This window comes from Pocillopora verrucosa, chromosome 13 (genome assembly GCF_036669915.1).
Source record: "Pocillopora verrucosa isolate sample1 chromosome 13, ASM3666991v2, whole genome shotgun sequence".
NCBI classification, from domain to species: Eukaryota; Metazoa; Cnidaria; class Anthozoa; order Scleractinia; family Pocilloporidae; genus Pocillopora; species Pocillopora verrucosa.
Window position 1 is genome coordinate 13,181,550 of NC_089324.1, and position 17,059 is coordinate 13,198,608.

The 17,059-nt window shown below is 37.9% G+C and overlaps 1 protein-coding gene across 1 annotated transcript; it reads left to right on the forward strand.

Moving 5' to 3' along the window:
* The first annotated feature begins 871 nt into the window (after positions 1-871).
* LOC131776277 (alpha-1,6-mannosylglycoprotein 6-beta-N-acetylglucosaminyltransferase A-like) lies at positions 872-15,296 on the forward strand. Its single transcript, XM_059092453.2, has 17 exons — positions 872-1,073; positions 3,081-3,163; positions 3,556-3,648; positions 4,091-4,165; positions 4,857-5,015; positions 5,336-5,499; positions 6,113-6,244; positions 7,168-7,304; positions 7,997-8,118; positions 10,765-10,836; positions 11,302-11,394; positions 11,865-11,948; positions 12,322-12,384; positions 12,772-12,888; positions 13,896-13,970; positions 14,087-14,241; positions 14,389-15,296. Exons 1-17 carry the CDS (start codon positions 872-874, stop codon positions 14,582-14,584), a joined length of 2,022 nt encoding a protein of 673 aa, XP_058948436.2. The 3' UTR covers positions 14,585-15,296.
* The last annotated feature ends 1,763 nt before the right edge of the window (positions 15,297-17,059 follow it).

The window sequence follows — 17,059 nt, forward strand, 5'->3', positions numbered from 1 at the left end:
TAGCTGTAGTGATTACAAAGATGACCGACCGCGAATGTGGCAGTCTAATTGTCATCACCCGTCTTAACAGAGAAAAGATTGGACGATGCCAAGCTGTTTGAGAAAAATCAAAAATGTAAACTATCGCAAAATGCCCCTCAGTCGAACGAATTTATGAATAAAAACACGATGGTTGACTTTTTTCTAAGGAAAATGCACCCCAGTTGTGCGGTCAAATGACGGGTTCTCTCCTGTTACATATGAATGACGCCTAACCTGTCCTTTTTCACTATAGTCACTGTTATTAGTTTTAATCAAGACAAGTGTAACACTGCCGAGAGCCAATCACGTCGGAGAAGCTAAAGGAGACTCATTTTGTGAGATTGATCACCGAGCAACCATCTTTATATTCAAAGTTGTCGTCTGCCAAACACAAATAAACGAAAGGTCAATTTTTTTTTAAATATACCAGTACTTCTAATTTTATAGCTTTACTCATGCCAATACCTTTCGCCTGATCAGTCGGTAAATTTGATCAGTTTTGAATTTAATTGAATTCCTATCCTGCAATAAAGTTTTTTTTTTTTTCGATTTGGGCCTGTTTTATTCTTCATCTTTGCAGCTATTAATCATGCCCAATAGATCTTTTAATATTCGTTGCTTTCTTGTTTTCTTTAGCATATACAAGTAAGCAATGAAAAGATGTCTCCTACTGAACATTTTCATTACCTTTATCAAGACAATAATTTCAAATCATTTGAGATATTTTTATGAGTTAATATCCATAGAGACTGAAATATATTCGTTAAGAATTAATTACTCTTCTATTAAGATAAACGAGCTTGCAAGCCGATAAGGACCGTTCTTTCATTACTTATTATAGATGGTGAAAATGAAGCTTTGTTTTTCAAAGGGGTCTGTACTTTTGATATGGCTGGGATGCACTCTGTTTTTCTTTTCAGCGCAAATCAGTATTTTCCATGTAACGTTTTATATCGACATAGATGACTCTGGTGTTACAGTTTTGAACAATGGTGCAAACTCAACAGAGAAGCTTCTCCTCGAACGATCGTCTCTCACATCTAATGGTACAGGTGAGCGAGGAGTCGAATTGACTTGTTATGTTAGCAGGATATTTTAGATAGTTAAATATTTTAGGCTTTCTGTTTGATTTCATTCTAACTGTATCAAATCCATTCTGAAATTGAACTGGAAGTTTACATATTCGGGAAAAAAGAGATGCCAAGGAGCTAAATAACGGAACACATCCTGCTTCATGCCTTGCTAAGAGAATAATCAGATATCGACACAAACTTGCCGTCAAAATTAGATCCCTGACTGGTTCATCTTTCAGGTCATTTATAAATTGAAACATGATTGTCACCGCCTCAGTTGGAAATGTAAATAAGAAAAATTTTAAAAGATTTTTTAAAACTTCTGTCATCAAAATACAAAACTTTTCGTTGATAGAATAAAGGTCGAGAACTATATACATTTACTACTTTACGACCCTGTTTATCGCTGATTTTTTATATCAGCAAAAAATTTCCCAGTTTTAATAATGAGCTGCCAATTTGATCACTTTAGTTCCATGTGTCAGCTATCTTTGAAAAGACGACAAAAATAGCTATTTTTTGTTTGATGAGATTCTGATAAATGGAAGCCGGAGAATTCTGCCGTTTCATTGAAAGTAAATGCTGTGATACTGACGCATAAAAAAGACGAGTTTCCAGCAATGCATTTTCATTTGAACTCTCTTACCCAGTTAGTATTTGGATTTCTATGGTGTTAAACAGTGCGAACCTTATTGTTAGCTTTGGCATTTCTTCTTGGGTACCAACTACATCACGCGTTCATTTGCAATCTAAATAATTCTAGCAATTGAAAGGAAATAAGCAAGCGTGCTTGGAATATGAATGAGCTGTAGTGCTGTGTTTGTCTGAAAATGCAAGTGATGTATTTATTTTATTTATAATTAACCACAACCACTATACATCAACATTTCTATACTATTGAACAATTATAACTTCACTCGCATGTGATTGTTCCAAGTCAGCTCGCGGCTCCGATTTTTCAATCTTTGTAGCCCTGTGTTAAGCAAAACAACGTGCAAAACCATCTTCAGTTTGACTTGGAAAACGGAATCAAGAGGACAAAGAGCTAATGCCTGTAAAGGCTTTTTTTGATAATGAGAAACTCACAGCAAAATTTCCTCACAGTCCCACACTTCAAATGCCTACAATTCTTAGATAACATATAAAATGACGAAAACGATTGAGTACCTTTGGGATTAGGCTTTGAAATCTTTCCCAACTCACTCATAACGATATATTTTTCCTTCTAAATTTTTTTTGATGGCAAGCTGTTTATTGATGCAGTGCTTAGCTCGCTGCATAAGAAACTTTTGGCCGACATCTTTCTCGTAAAACATTCAGGAATTTAAACGTTTAGCTCCTTTAAGATAAATTAAATGTTCGCGCACAAACTTAAGCAAATTTTTCGCGCACCAAATCAATCTCGAGCCCAGAGCCATTTCGGCTCCTTGTCAGCGGTATGGTCGCCAAATAATAACAAGGAGCCAAAATGAACCTTTTCCAAAAGAAAGATAATTATGAAGTTTTTGTTGATTGAATGAAATGAAACTATGAAATTCTTGCGGTAGTTGGCTCTTTATTTCGATACAAATAATGAAATTGAATCAGAAAAATTTCAAAATCAAAACAAATATTCATAATTCAAAGGCAACTGAGTTATTTTACTGAAACAATTATTGCCGATGGCTCATTGAATATTATACACTTAATGCATGGTCCTGAGGGAAACAGTTAGTTTTGTTTTCCCTCAAGTCCTGATGTTTCCCTTGGCGAAGTCGAGGGAAACTAGTTAGGGGCAAAATTAGTCAGGGGCACGTGACCAAGAATCAACCAACCACAGTGCTCGTTTTGTTGAGTGAAAGTCTAGGTATAGAACAATGTTGAATAATCCCCTTGACTTCGGCGAACAAATAAATTTATTTTGACCAGGCCAATATGAAATTTTGAATTCATAATAAAATGATTATGTTTTGAAAGATTACTATAATTTTTGAATCCTATTTCTAGTGCTAAATAATCCCAGCGGTAAAGAGACTAAGTGTTACATACCAGATGATCCTTTGTTCCCACTATGCTCCATCAAAATTAAGGTATGCCATGTTTAATAAGCTTGTTTTAAAGAGAAATCAGATAATTTTTCCCTGTTTACAGCAAAAAGGCATGTTACAAGAAATCGTACTTTAAGTCATTTATTACACAATTTTGTACACTAGAGAAATCTTAAGCCAATCATCAGAAACAATTTATGACTATTTTGCTTAAGCTCATTCAGATGTATTTTCTGAGAGATCCGATTGGCTCCCTCTGTTATACACTTTGATTCTGACTAGCCGTTGTTATATTCTCGATTTAATGTCACACTGTCTAATTGGAAAGCTCTGTATTCACGCAGTTTGCCCTAAACGTCTTGTCATGCTAGTCTGGTGTTGGTATGTTCAACTCTTAAAGAATATTTATTACTCCCTCTTGTCACTCTGTACAGGAATTCAACAAAACATGGGACCAGAAATGCCATGGGGAGAAGTATAAGGTGGATCCTACCAGTCTGTGTTCTGTTATTCAGTATCTAAGTGAGGTAAGACCAGGACTGAAACGTGAGGAGAGTCTTATAAGGAACGTGCAATGCACGTGTACTACACAAATATTTGAGACGATGAATTTCCATTGCCTGGACTTTAATTCCTCGGTTAACAACCACTCAAGTGTTAATGAGACCTAAGTCCGTTGTAGGACACCACCTTACTTAAATCTTTTTAAATTCCTTTATTATCGGATATTTAAATCAGAATCGCCGGCGGATGTCCGCAAATACTTGGAAAAGTTTCCTTGACCTTCAAACAGTTTTGAGAAACTTCAGAAAGATGTCGGAAACCGTCCTACATGACTCGTAAGAAAAGAAACCGTCGATAACCGTTGGAGGTTCATCATCGGTAGTCTGAAGGATGCCTGACTATTGTAAACTCTTTTCTGTCTTGTAAGTAAGGTTGCATTAAAATTACAATTATCATTTGCAAAAGGTTCAAGCTTGGTGTCCAGTATTACCATGGCGACAAGACAAAAATCCGTACAACGTTGAGACAGAGTGGCAAAAGGTAATGGCTCTTACTTCGATTAGGAGTGTTGAATATTGAACTGAATGAACCAGCTTTTTCTTTAAAGGTGATGGCTTTGCAAAGAAATGCGATGGATTATCCGAAAAAATTAGCGTAACTGGCCTCCATACGGTTTACCCGTTCATGCGTGTATTCTCTCATACGTGTACTCTCTCAAACTTGCCTTGTGTTAATTTTTATCATTAATCACCACATCCAAGAAACAGTAAACGAATGAAGAGATGACTGAATAAGTGAATGAATAAATGGAGGAGTGAGTAAGAAAGTAATTAAGTGAGTAAGAGAGTGAATCGATGAATGAGTGCATGGGTAAACGCGTAAATAATGAACGAGAGAGGGAGCGGGTAAATCAATAAATAAATGAATAAATAAATGAATAAATAAATGAATAAGTAAATGAATAAATAAATGAATAAGTAAATGAATAAATAAATGAATAAGTAAATGAATAAATAAATGAATAAATAAATAGATGGATGGATGGATAGATGGACGGATTGAAGATTGGGAAATCGGCAGATGATAGATTGGCAGATTGTCTTCATTTCCTGATGGAATAAGAGGATCGAAGATTTGTTTTGACAAAGCTCTTATCACTGAGTTTTTTCTGACTAGAAATAAAATCTTTCCGTGACTTTTTTGTAAAAAAAATATATCTTTTTACCTCTAGGCTACTGTTCAAACAAATCTGTCAGCGCTACTTGAAAAATTTAAAGGAGACAGATATTATTGGATGAGGAAGAGGATCCAGGGAATTTGGCCACAATGGTTAGAGGCTTTTGAAGAACTAGGATCGAGGGTGAACTTACATGGTCGGCGAAGGAAAAAGGTACAAGAATTTCTAACCATTTGCCAAACGCGAAATCTATCATGACACACAATAATTTCCATTTCCTTGAAGAACACTGTATAATAAGCAGTTCATAATCGCTAGGACACACAGCCTTCTCTTCACTGCGTAAGAAAGGGGAAGCGAATTGTTGGCTTCTAAAACTGGATATATTATTCTTTATTTTCCTCTTTCAAGTTCTAAAAAATTCCTCGTAGAAGTCTGTCATGATTTTGTTTTGAATTTCTCTTATTTTTCATGAGAGTTTTACAGTATCGATCCTGGGAATGAAACAAGTTCCCATAATTATTTTTTTATAGATTTTGGTTTACATGGCTGGAATGGGAGAGCACAAGTTTTTCTTGGACGGAGCTTTCATGGGAGGGCCTCTTGGGGAACTGGCTCAGTGGTGTGACCTTATAAGTGCCCTATATATTTTAGGCCATGAGCTTGTAATCAGTTTTATGAAAGAAGAAGTACCGAGGTGAGGAAAGTTTCCTTTCTTACATGCCTCTGATCATACTTTCGGTTTATATTACGGTGGCAACCAATAGAACGCGTAAAGCTGAGTCATGCGCCCTTCACAATTTAAAACTTTTAACATACTCTGCAGTACTTTATTAACGGGCGATGGGTGGTTTTTGACAGCCTATTTTTACGGGCTATGAATCTGCTTTCTCCCATAAATTTCCCTACTCGATTGTCAGCATTCAACAAGAATAATCTTTTTTAGATTTCAGGATTGACAGGGTTGGCTTGCTTGCAGGAATGCCAAGAAAGACCAGTTTGGGTTTCATAATCCATTGCTGTTGTTGTTGTTGCTATTTTTTTTTCGGGGGGTGGGAGAGCGTATAGGATTTCTGAAAAACGTCGTTGATGGTACATAGACCTTTAATTAATAGCTTGCGGAAGACAAACATCAAACAGACATGGCTCATGAAGCAAATAGGGCACTCATATACCTCCAGATTGAGGAGATGAACTCGGAAAACGGTAAATCTTTGGAAAAGTGCTACTCAGCTTCTCTCACACGTAATTTAAACTTACTCATGCACAAAAAATTTCTGATAGTTACTGAAATCGTTGTTTTGATTCAGGTTCTTGGTTGTCCCGACCTCAGATGGTTGTGCACGTCAAAAAATGGACGATGAAGTGGACCTCATTTTCACCGACATAATGGGAGTGTTGATCATATCTGTACACAGTGGACAGGATTACTCGCGACACAAGTGCGTGATTTCTCGACAGAAACGTGTTGAGGTTTTATGCACAGTGACAAAGCGCTTGAAAAACCCAACACTGCGATAAAACTAAGACGGCAACAACAAAGTGGACATATAGATAGCTGGATAGCTAGACAGTCTGACCGAACGATCTGAGGGTGAATATTGAGACAGATAAGCAGACAAACGGAGGGCTAGACAGACTGACAGGCAGAAAGACGGTAAGTCAGACAGCGAGAGAGACAGATAGAGGAGAGAAAGGCCGATAGACAGACAAAAAGAGAGAGACACCTAAAAAGACTGGAGACAAATAGAGAGATGTCAAGCGAAAAGGGAGACAGACACAAAAAAGGCAGACCGACAGAATGACAGGCAGAGAGTCCGACATTTAGCCAAATACACAGTTAAGGTCCTCGTCCGTTGTTTAAATCTGAGATGAAGGGCAGGGAGAGGGCAAAAAAGGGCTCAGTCGTTTTTTTGTCACTTAGTAAATACGAATTTCGTCATAAGTAATCTTGGTCAAATTAACGAATAAATAAAAGGGCAAGTTTCTAAAAAAACTGTGGGGCTGCGTCGGTGGGAGAGTATAGGAGGTAATTTAGTGTTGACAACTGAGTTGAAAACGTAAATTGGCCACCGGAAAGAGTAAAAAAGCTGACGTTTCGAGCGTTAGCCTTTCGTCCTTAGCCCTTCCCATCGCTCTGACGAAGGACTAACGCTCGAACGTCACCTTTTTTACTCTTAGTTCAGTTCACGTTTTCAACTCAGTTGTTGGCACTAAATTACCCAAATTAATGAATAGTTGCCCAATTCAGGTAAACTAAAGTTGATTGAATTCTGTACCTTTCATATGTGATTTTTTTTTTCGCTAAAAGATGTCATAACTCAGTTTTAAAAGATGACGGGTTAACTTGCTTTTCGTTCTACAGGTGCAAATTTCGTGTCTTAGATTCATTTGGTACAGACGCGGAATTTAACTATAAACGTTACAAGGGGGAAATTCCTGGAGGGAGATCTCCTTGGGGAGATCTGGACCTTCACCTAGCGCAATTTATGACGATGTTCCGTGAGTATCAATTTATTTAGAATTTAATTTTTTTTATAGTTAGGTCATCATAACTTAAGCTATGCCCGCAGTAGAAAAAAATTTATCCTTAACACGAGGGAAACCATATCAAAGTGATGACTTGCACTGGCTGCAAATATAATAAAATTAGGACAAAGAAGTTAAATAACGCTTTGCAAGTTAGGATCAGTTAAGTGACTCTGATTCCGCACAGATTTTCTAAAAAAATATCAGAGAATTGCACCAGACATCATGCATATTTTTAAATTAAAAGTCGGAATACTCCTAAATCTCACCCTTACCCAGTCCTGGTTGTCAAGGTGCATACTTTTGGAAAGTATTTAAAAAACACTGACATCAAAAGAATGGCCTCATGAAAATAACAAGGAAGTGTTAACGATTCATGGAAATTTTTATGCCAACGGCGCTTGGGGGGTAAACGAAACTATTGTGCATTATTGAGCTATTCTAAACGAAAAAGGGATTTAGTGAACATAAAGCGTGATGGAAACAGTTTGGTTATGGAACTCGAGCAAAATACCATTTGAAAGTAATGAGGAAAATTCAAGGAGACTAAAGGATGCGGGCTTAGGGAAGTGAAAATTTACATGGATTGTAAATGGTAAATTTGGAAGACTCAGGCTTAATTTTTCAATCTGCATAAACAATAATTTGCCTGTTCCTTTTTGTAGCGCATAGCCCTGACAACTCCTTCCTTGGTTTCGCTGTTCCGCGAAAGTCTCGGGAAAACGTAGTTCATTCAAATGACCGAATGGCAGCACTTGTTTATGGGAAGGATCCAGAGTTTTGGAAGGTTAGCATACCTGATGCACTAACAAGCAAATTAAAATGATCTTAATTTCATAGTTGAAAATGGTTCAACCTCAACAATTGCCTGGACGACAAATCGTTTAACGTCTTTGTTCGAACTAACAAAAAGGAATTATATGATATACGTAAGAAATGTAATTACCAGAGATTCATAAAAATTTCCATAGAAGAGAACTAAAATGAAAATACTTGAAGTTCAGCTGGTAAACGACATGACCTAGTTCTGTAGCGTCATCCAGCCAAATTGTTTTCCTATCAGAGAACAAGAAGCAGTTAAGTAAACAGTCAAACAGGCTAGGGTAGAAAGCGTGCCTGTAAACCGAACGCTTGGTCAAAACTGTTTCACTTATAAATAAAAAGTTTATTTTTTTGGCCTAAACAGCTACGCCATACACTGTTAATCACATAATAATCAATTATTAATCAACTGTCGATCACCGTGTTAACCTGAAAAGGAACAACTAATATTATTTAGTCAACGACGCAGTAGTGGTGACGAATGTTTACAAGCTTGAAAACGTAGGGGTGAGGCGCAGATCCTTCACGCAAACCGCGTGAGGCATTGATCCTTGAAAGTCCGATGGCTTGCGCTGGCTGATCTATATAATGTTATAATAAAGTTCGGAAATAACACGCGCTCTCATTAGTTGAACGAGCGTGCTCTATAAGAGTATAGAGCATAGAACTGAGCTAAAGCTGTCACGCCATCTGCCAAATTGTACTATGTTCAACCTTTTCCGGGACTTCTTTTTAGCTTTTTTCCGATAATTGAAAGTGAAATTTCGGAACAAGCGAGCCGGCAAGTAGTAACAGAAGAACCAAAGAAACGTTTGTAAACATACCAGGCGCCGTTATTTACGTTATTAAAACGTGGGCAGATACGAAAATCCTCAAAGGAAAAACAAAATAGACATTCCGAGTTTTAAAGATTTTCACGCTCAGTTAGCCTAACAGTTAGCAATCGGATTGCAAGCTTACGTCCGGTAATGAAAATCAAACACAGCCAACACTCGTATAGTCTATAGAGTTCAGAGTTCAAAAACAAAACAGAACAAAACAGAAATGATGAAAAATATAACCAAACTGGCATAATTGTTAAAATTCATACTAATCATGACGGTGTCTGAGCAAATATGATCATGCTGAAGTCCATCGCGCGGCTCACTTATCATGCCGATCCCCGGTCATCACAGTAAAGCAAGCCTCAGAAACTACATCGGCCGCCCTTCGAGTGAAAAAATAAGAGCTCGCTCTGATATCCTTTTCAATGTGTTGAGTGGAAAGTCACTTCAGTCACCGGCTGCAGCCGAGTTTTGCGGCGCTGTCATCCCGAGCGATCTTCATGTTCCGGTGAATTCGACTGTCGTTCATTTAAAAAACACTCGCCTTGAACAGTTTGTTTTCTACCTTGTCATGTGAAAAACCCGCGTGTTTTTATGAGCCATAATTCGGCTGAAGTTCACTGAACATTTCACTTCAAGATTCTGATTTAAAAACTTCAGGCAAAAGCGTTAAATTCGACCTGCCGAATTATTTTAGTTTGTAAACTATCACAGTGTGAACTTTGATGGTTTTTGAACTTTGATGGTTTGACACTTTTGACAGCTTTTGTCTTGTACAGCCAATCAGATTATTTGAACCATTCTAACAGGGATTCTGATTGGCTTATTGTAGCGTGCTCTATGAGAGTATAGAGCATGCTGACGACACTGTTCTTCGCTTTGGAAATAAAGTTTGTTTTGAAAATTGAAAGTAATACATGGGGAATTTAACGGATTCTTTATTATAAAACAAATAGAGAAGCCTTGACTGTACTCTGTTCTGTTATAAAGCACTTAGGAAGTGGCAAGAGCACTCAAGAAGTGGGAAGAAACACTCGACAACGTCTCGTGTTTCTCCCTACACTTCTTTCGTGCTCTAGCCGCTTCCTGCGTGCTCTATAACAGAACAGAGCACAGTCAAGGCTTCTCTATTTGTTAAGTAATAGCACCGAGTGGAGTCTAATTTGGTCTGTAATCATAAGAGTGATTAAAAAAATAGGACGAATGTTAAGCGGGATTGCGGTTTGTTGATCACGAGCATGATAGAGACAGACAGACAGAATTGGACGACTGTTACCAATTAATCAAAACTATAACAAAATTTGAGAAAGAAACTAGACGTCGGTTATGCGTTTTCATTAAAAAAAAACATCAATTAACTTGGCGAAATACGAGACAATAGCGCGCGCAGATGACGCGTTCTGTCCTTTTACACAGGCATGACGTGTGAACTGTTCCTTTAGCTGTCCTATTACACTATCCAATTACAAACATGACGCCTACACTGTCCTATTAGTGCTTAAATCGGGCTCGTGATGACCAATAGCGTTCGAGTATTTTGTTATAGTTTTGATTACGCTTGAAATCGGATTTATCCATCAAAACTCTCAATGAATTCAATCGGAGTGATTCCACGAGTTCTTCGAGTCGTTACTCATCGGTTTGATTGACCTCGATTAGTTTGATTCACTAAAAGTTTTTTTTTCTTTGCAAACTTGTTTTCCATGAGGACAGAGTAGGTTAACCATTTAAGAAGTTCTTCTAAGACTTCTTTAATACTCACGCTACGTCTCTCCTTTTACCATCAGGGTCACGCTGATTATATCGACACAGTGAAAAGATATTTTAACGAAGTTCACGCCACTTTGGGAAGAGCGAGCGTAAGTAATATGTAGATCAAGAACTTAGAAAGTTTAAGCCGCAGCCGATGTGGATCGCAGGCGCCCCTAAACATCCTTGGTGGGGAAGACGTCTGAGAACCTTGAGGTAGTCGGAGGTCGTGTTTGGTTTAAGTTTCGTATCCAGCGATTTATCACACAGAATACGGTGAAGCATATTTCTGTGAATCCCAAATCTTTTTTCGCCATACGATAGCTTTTATCCATGATAACTCCATTTACTTAAACTTGTTCCTTCGTCTTGTTTACACTAAACCTATTTCGAACCTTCACCAACTTCTTGATGTTTCTGAATTGGAAATTTATAGAATAAGTTCTCATCAAATTTCGCGACTCCGCGCCTTTAAAACGAAGCTTGGAGGATACAATTGGATATACCGACTTTTAAAAACACTCATTAGCCTTTGTTAATTCGTTTATCCTATATTTGCCCGTAATTTATTATAGGAGAAACAGCGAGAGTTTGGTGTTCCTGAATATGTGATCAACCATGGGATAATTAATATTACATCACTTGTGAATCTGTTGCAAACTAGTAAGGTAGGTGTTTTAAATATGTAGAGCTAATATGAAAGATGTACTGCAAGACTTCTCCCATGCATCCTTAACCCTTCAATAAGAGCAAAATGTGATCAACTAAAATTATTTTTTTCCGGTTTTGGCCTTTATATAGATCGCTTGCTTAGTCTTTCTTTTTTTAATGTTTTTTTTGGTCTTAACCGACATAAATGATAAAGAAAAAAAAAGAATTTTCTCGGGTTTTCATATTAGTTTGTTTGGCTTCTTTATCTCGTCATTACGTCTCTTCAGGTTGGAAAATTATCGTTAGCGATTCTACAGCTATTTATTGACAAGAACATATCAGCTGTTGATATTCTCTTGATTAATTATAGCGAATTATAGTTCAATACAATTTTCGCAAAAAAGGACTAACAAAGCCTTTGAGATTTCTCTTACTCCGAACAAAAATTGTAATATTTTTTAATACATAGCTGTATTTTTCCTCTTAGGTATTTGTAGGTCTTGGTCAACCTTTCGAAGGACCAGCAGCTCTTGAAGCCTTGGCTAATGGATGTTTCTTCCTTAATCCCAAGGTAATGCGCATGACTATGTTGCTTGAAGGTGAGAATAGAACAGAATATTTCGCTCAGGCCGAAAAAGGGAAAAAATATAAATGAAATTATGATTGCTATGCCGCACCTTTGTATAGCAAGTGAATGACATTGTCTCCTAAAGTATTTAAGTATAAGTATTTTAAGTATAAGTATAGATCATCATTCTCGAAAATATTTTACTAGTCTTGTGTTCAGATAAAGTTCACACTGCAAGTCTAGGTTCGAAGCCACTTACCTTTGTGAACAGACCCATGAACCACAGGTTTCAGAGAAAAATTTCGGAGAATTATGATCGCGTTTTCAATCTTAATTTAATTAGTTGTTAATTCACTTATTATTGTTTCATCAACAGTATATCCCGCCGCTGGACCGAACAAACGCAGGCTTTTTTGCTGGTAAACCGCTGAATAGAAAGGTAATTCAGAAATTCACAAGTAGTTCGCATAGATCTTTTTAAGCTTTATATCACCCAGAATGAGGCGACCCATTTGGGACTCTTTTTAGCAGCCTGCAGGAAAATTGAAATCCATTGTGGGTTCTTAAGCTCGTACAAGAGAAATAATGGCCTCAAACCAACTGCCAGCATGCACGTTGGGTGATATTGCGGGCTCGCAACCTTGACTGATTATTTGAGAATTGAAAAAACACTCTGCAACAGGAACATCTCTGTCAAACTTTGCCCGGGAAGTTTTTTACATCACACACGTTTTTGACTGCGTAATTGTATCTGGAAAAAATCTGCTCTTTAAATATCAGTCGTGAGACAATTAATTCCTGCTTATTTCATTCTATTGCACTTTAGATAACATCTCAAAATCCTTACGCCGAAGTATTCATTGGTGAACCTTTCGTACAAACCGTGAACATCAAAAACTTGACTGAAGTTGAAGAAGCTCTCCGAAAAATTATCAGCACAAAGGTAAATATTCTACTTTCGATGTCTTTACGGAGAGAATAACATAGTGGGTGGTTTAAGTTTGAAGTTAGAATTTATTAGAAAATATCCAATTCCTATATCATTTCAAAATGACGTTTTAATTTCAAGAATCTGGGGAAAGTTATTCAACAGATATTGGGGTTCGGAGGGAACAAGAGGTCTATTCAAGAAACGAAAAAACTGATTCCCTAATATGTTTTGGCCACTATGGCCTGATATACAGTATAGCCTATTACTTTTGTCTTGACACTGAAGAAAATGTCAGAACATGGTGAAAATTGTGGAGGTTTTATCTATCCCTCTTCACCTCGAGCTTCATCTTGAAGTGATGGTGTCAATCACCCTGAACATACAGTAAACACCCGCGTATAAGAACCTAGAATTTTTGGGTTCAGGCTGAAAACGGTAGTTTTTCCGAACTCAGGCTGATTAGGTTCTTAGTAGGTTCTTACAGATTCAAGTCCCAAGGCTACACTAGTATAATTTTATACAGTATTCTATACTCTGTATTTATAAGATTTTCAATTAAACAAATAATTTTCATGATGTTTCTCAGAAATTTCACAATTTCTATCAATTAAAATCCAGTATTTTGGCTACAAAATAAGAGTGTTTTTTTGTATAAGAACCTATTGTTCTTTGCCAGCCTAAATAGGTTCTTATATATTTGGGTACTAAAATGCCCAATTTCAGCCTGTAGGTTCTTAAATCACTAGGTTCTTATACGCGGGTGTTTACTGTATGTTTGGAATGAAAGAAGTTAACACGAACATCACTGGTTGGGTATGATGTAAACAGGAATATATAAGACATGGTTTGATGCTGCTCTGATTAAAGATTCAATGAAAGAAACCGAGAAGTTACATTTCTCGGTTACTTTCATTAAATCTTTAAACCAGAGTAGCATCAAACCATGTCTGATTGTCCACCTGGTTGCCATGTGGACTTTAGCAATGAATTAATCCATCCTTTTTTTTATTTTATGTTAGGAAGAGCCTCACTTACCTTACGAATTTACTCATGTTGGTATGTTAGAGAGAGTAAATGCATATGTGGAAAATCAGGTAATACTACGTCATCTGATCTGATTGACCTTGAAGATACGAAAAAATTTCCACCATGTATGACTGAAGGATATGAATCTCACATTATTGAGCAAACCATTTACCTGTTGTTCCAGGATTTTTGCAAGCCGACGAACTGGCCACCTCTGAGTGAATTAAGGACTCTCGTGGGAGGAGAGGGTGAGTCCTGCATAGCGACCTGCCTTAGAAAACAACTGATCTGTGAACCGAAGTTCTTCGTGTCTTTAAACGTGGAGGAAGTCTTTGAAAGGTGGGATTTGATACCGCATCAAGAGATATCATGTTTGGCTCACTTTCTTCGTGTCTTTTGTGTCGGCAATATCTCTTTGAATTTAATATACACGTCTTCATTGAATGAAATTTTGTGATAATAATTTGCAGTTTTGATTATTCTTAGTTCCGGATTTGAGTGTAAATCAACGTTTTTCCACGAGAGCATCTTGGCCCCGTCAATAAACACAACAGACAGCATCTGTGTGCTACAGACTCAGCCAATGTTGTTCAGCTGCCGAGCAGCCTTGCCTGGTGTTGTTCGTATTTGCCCATGCCGCTCATATCGCAAAGAACAAGTTGCAATATGCGAAACGTGCTGAAGACACAATCTACATCATTGGATATTAAAACTGCCGAGCTCGTTGATAAGCATCGATCTAAACTGCGATGCTATAACGAAAGAAGACTGTCCGCGACATCACGATAGTGTTACGCCAAGACACGATCCTTACAATACTGAACACAGGTTATTCACTCTCCACTGAAGCCCTGGAGCCTTGATGGCAAAAATAGCAAAACGATCAAAAGAGCAAATTTCACAGCTTTTGCCGAGCGTTCTGCGATTGCAATGGTATCGCTTACGGAATTCTCTTGCTACAAGTTGCAAGATATATTCAGTAGTTCGCAGACGAAACATGGAAAATTTACTTGAAATCTTATTCATACCAGCGTGATCAGAAGAGACCCTTTCCTTCGACCTTAATTTGCATATCAAAAATTCACCAGTTTAGTAGAAAGAATTCTCGAAACGCAGCCGTAAACCGGGCTAAAAAAGTATATCAGTGAATGTTTTATGCACCAATGAGTCACTGCTTGCCTCCTACCCGCGGGTATCTCTCTAGTTTTCATCCACCAATATCTTGGAAATAACCCAAATCCAGGCGTTTCCTCAATCGCGCAGGTGTCAAAGCTTATTTACATAATTCTGAAAATTGACCAAAACACGTTTTGCACGTTCAAAATTTGTTTGTTTAGCCTCTACGTAAATTATTTTAGGTTTTTATAACAATTAGATGCAAAATAAATCTCAAGTTGTCCTAAAACGTTACATAAACGTGATCAGTCGTAACGCTTGCAGGACAAAAGCAATAAAAAAATTCCTCGTTGATAATTTTCCTTGAATCAGATCATGAACCCCGCACAGAGTGGAGAAGATTGAAATTAAAGAATACGATTAGTCATTCTGGTCATTGTAGACATTCTGCGTAGCTTAAAGGGACACACAAACAAGTTAAAATACATGTTCGTTATGTGTACAGTGTTATTTACCAAACAACACGTTTACACTCTGCAAGAATTCTTGCAGTTTCGACTAGGGCTTAGCGCACGAAATGCGATCAACAGGCCCTCCTCTCCGAAAATTTGCTGCCATCATTAAATATTTTATGCTGTTACAGTCCGCAAGGTTGTTCGCGACAAATTTAACCTTGTCTTGCGACCATCAAAACCAGCTAAGCAGATATTGCGTTACTTGATTATGCTAATTATTGACCGGCACGTCCTACAACTGTTAGTAGCAAAAAAAACACACAAAATATACTTCTGATAGCGAATTAGTACCGAATGTCATGAAATGGAACGAAGCACAGAGTTAGGAACAGTCATCTTAAATTTCCTGGAAACATGTGCATTCTGTCACCATGTCATTTAGTTTCTTGGGTAAAGATGGCCTTTTTAAAGGTCACCAAATCTCTGGCTTTGAAAGCAATTTCATAAAAAGCTCACATTTCCCTCAGCAAGGTGACTTTAAACTTCCCTAACGGGTTGTGGCTAACATGATCGCATATATTGTACCCATCGTATGATATTGAATGACTAAATAACAGATTTCTGAAATAATATCTGCTACATCCTTTCTCCTTGTTTCTCAGTGTTCAGGGTAACCGCTTCCTTCTTCGATGAGACTTTCGTCGTCGTCGTCGTCGTCGTCGTCGTCGTCGTCGTCGTCGTCGTCGTCGTCGTCGTCGTCGTTGGCATCCTACTCTAGATCTTTTGAGATTGCGGCTTTTCTTCGTTTCATAGCAAAAAGCCTCGAGAAGTAGCTTTGAACCTGGTTCTTCCTCAGCCATTCACTTCTGATGAATTTTCTTGTCCCAACGGCCTCTCTCGTCTTTCTCAATTCTGCTGCAACTTACGCGGGATGGGCTTTTCTGCCTGGTCTCTCATCGGTTTGAAACTTGCTTGAAAGATATTCTTTCACTTTCTCGGTGAATCTTGTTCCACTGCCTCGCGGTTTCTCAGTGAAGAGCCCAGCCCATCTTGCACACTTCACTTTTAACTTCGCCGGTTACTTCGAGTGTTGCTATCTTTGATTGAAGTGTAAGGGAGGAAAATTCATGGCCCAGTCAAGGTCTCGCAAATATTGTCTAAGGTCGTCGTGGAGGCTCTCTGATGCTTCTCTCCCGTTGTGCTCCCCGAGGTGCATATGATCTTGGAGTTCTTCTGAAGAAGTGAACTCAAAGCAGCGTCCTTGTTCTGGGCAGTGAAACAGCATTTCTTCTTTATTATCGCTGTGACTGGGATTCTGTTTTATGGCTCGTAGCGCTGTGGCAAAGAAACCATGATTCTCAACTTCCCTTAACACAACGGGTCCTTACTTCTCAAGGAAGAGCTTTGACCCTAGTATTAATTTGTCCTTGCCAACCTCATAGGCTTTTGAGAGACGAGACCATCCTAATCATAAGCAACATTGTGGAAAAGTTAAAATTATCGATGGGCTTAATTCTTACTTTCTTTCTGTCACTATTTATCTCGCAAACAGCAGCCGATGATCCCTTCACTTGTCTCACTTTCAA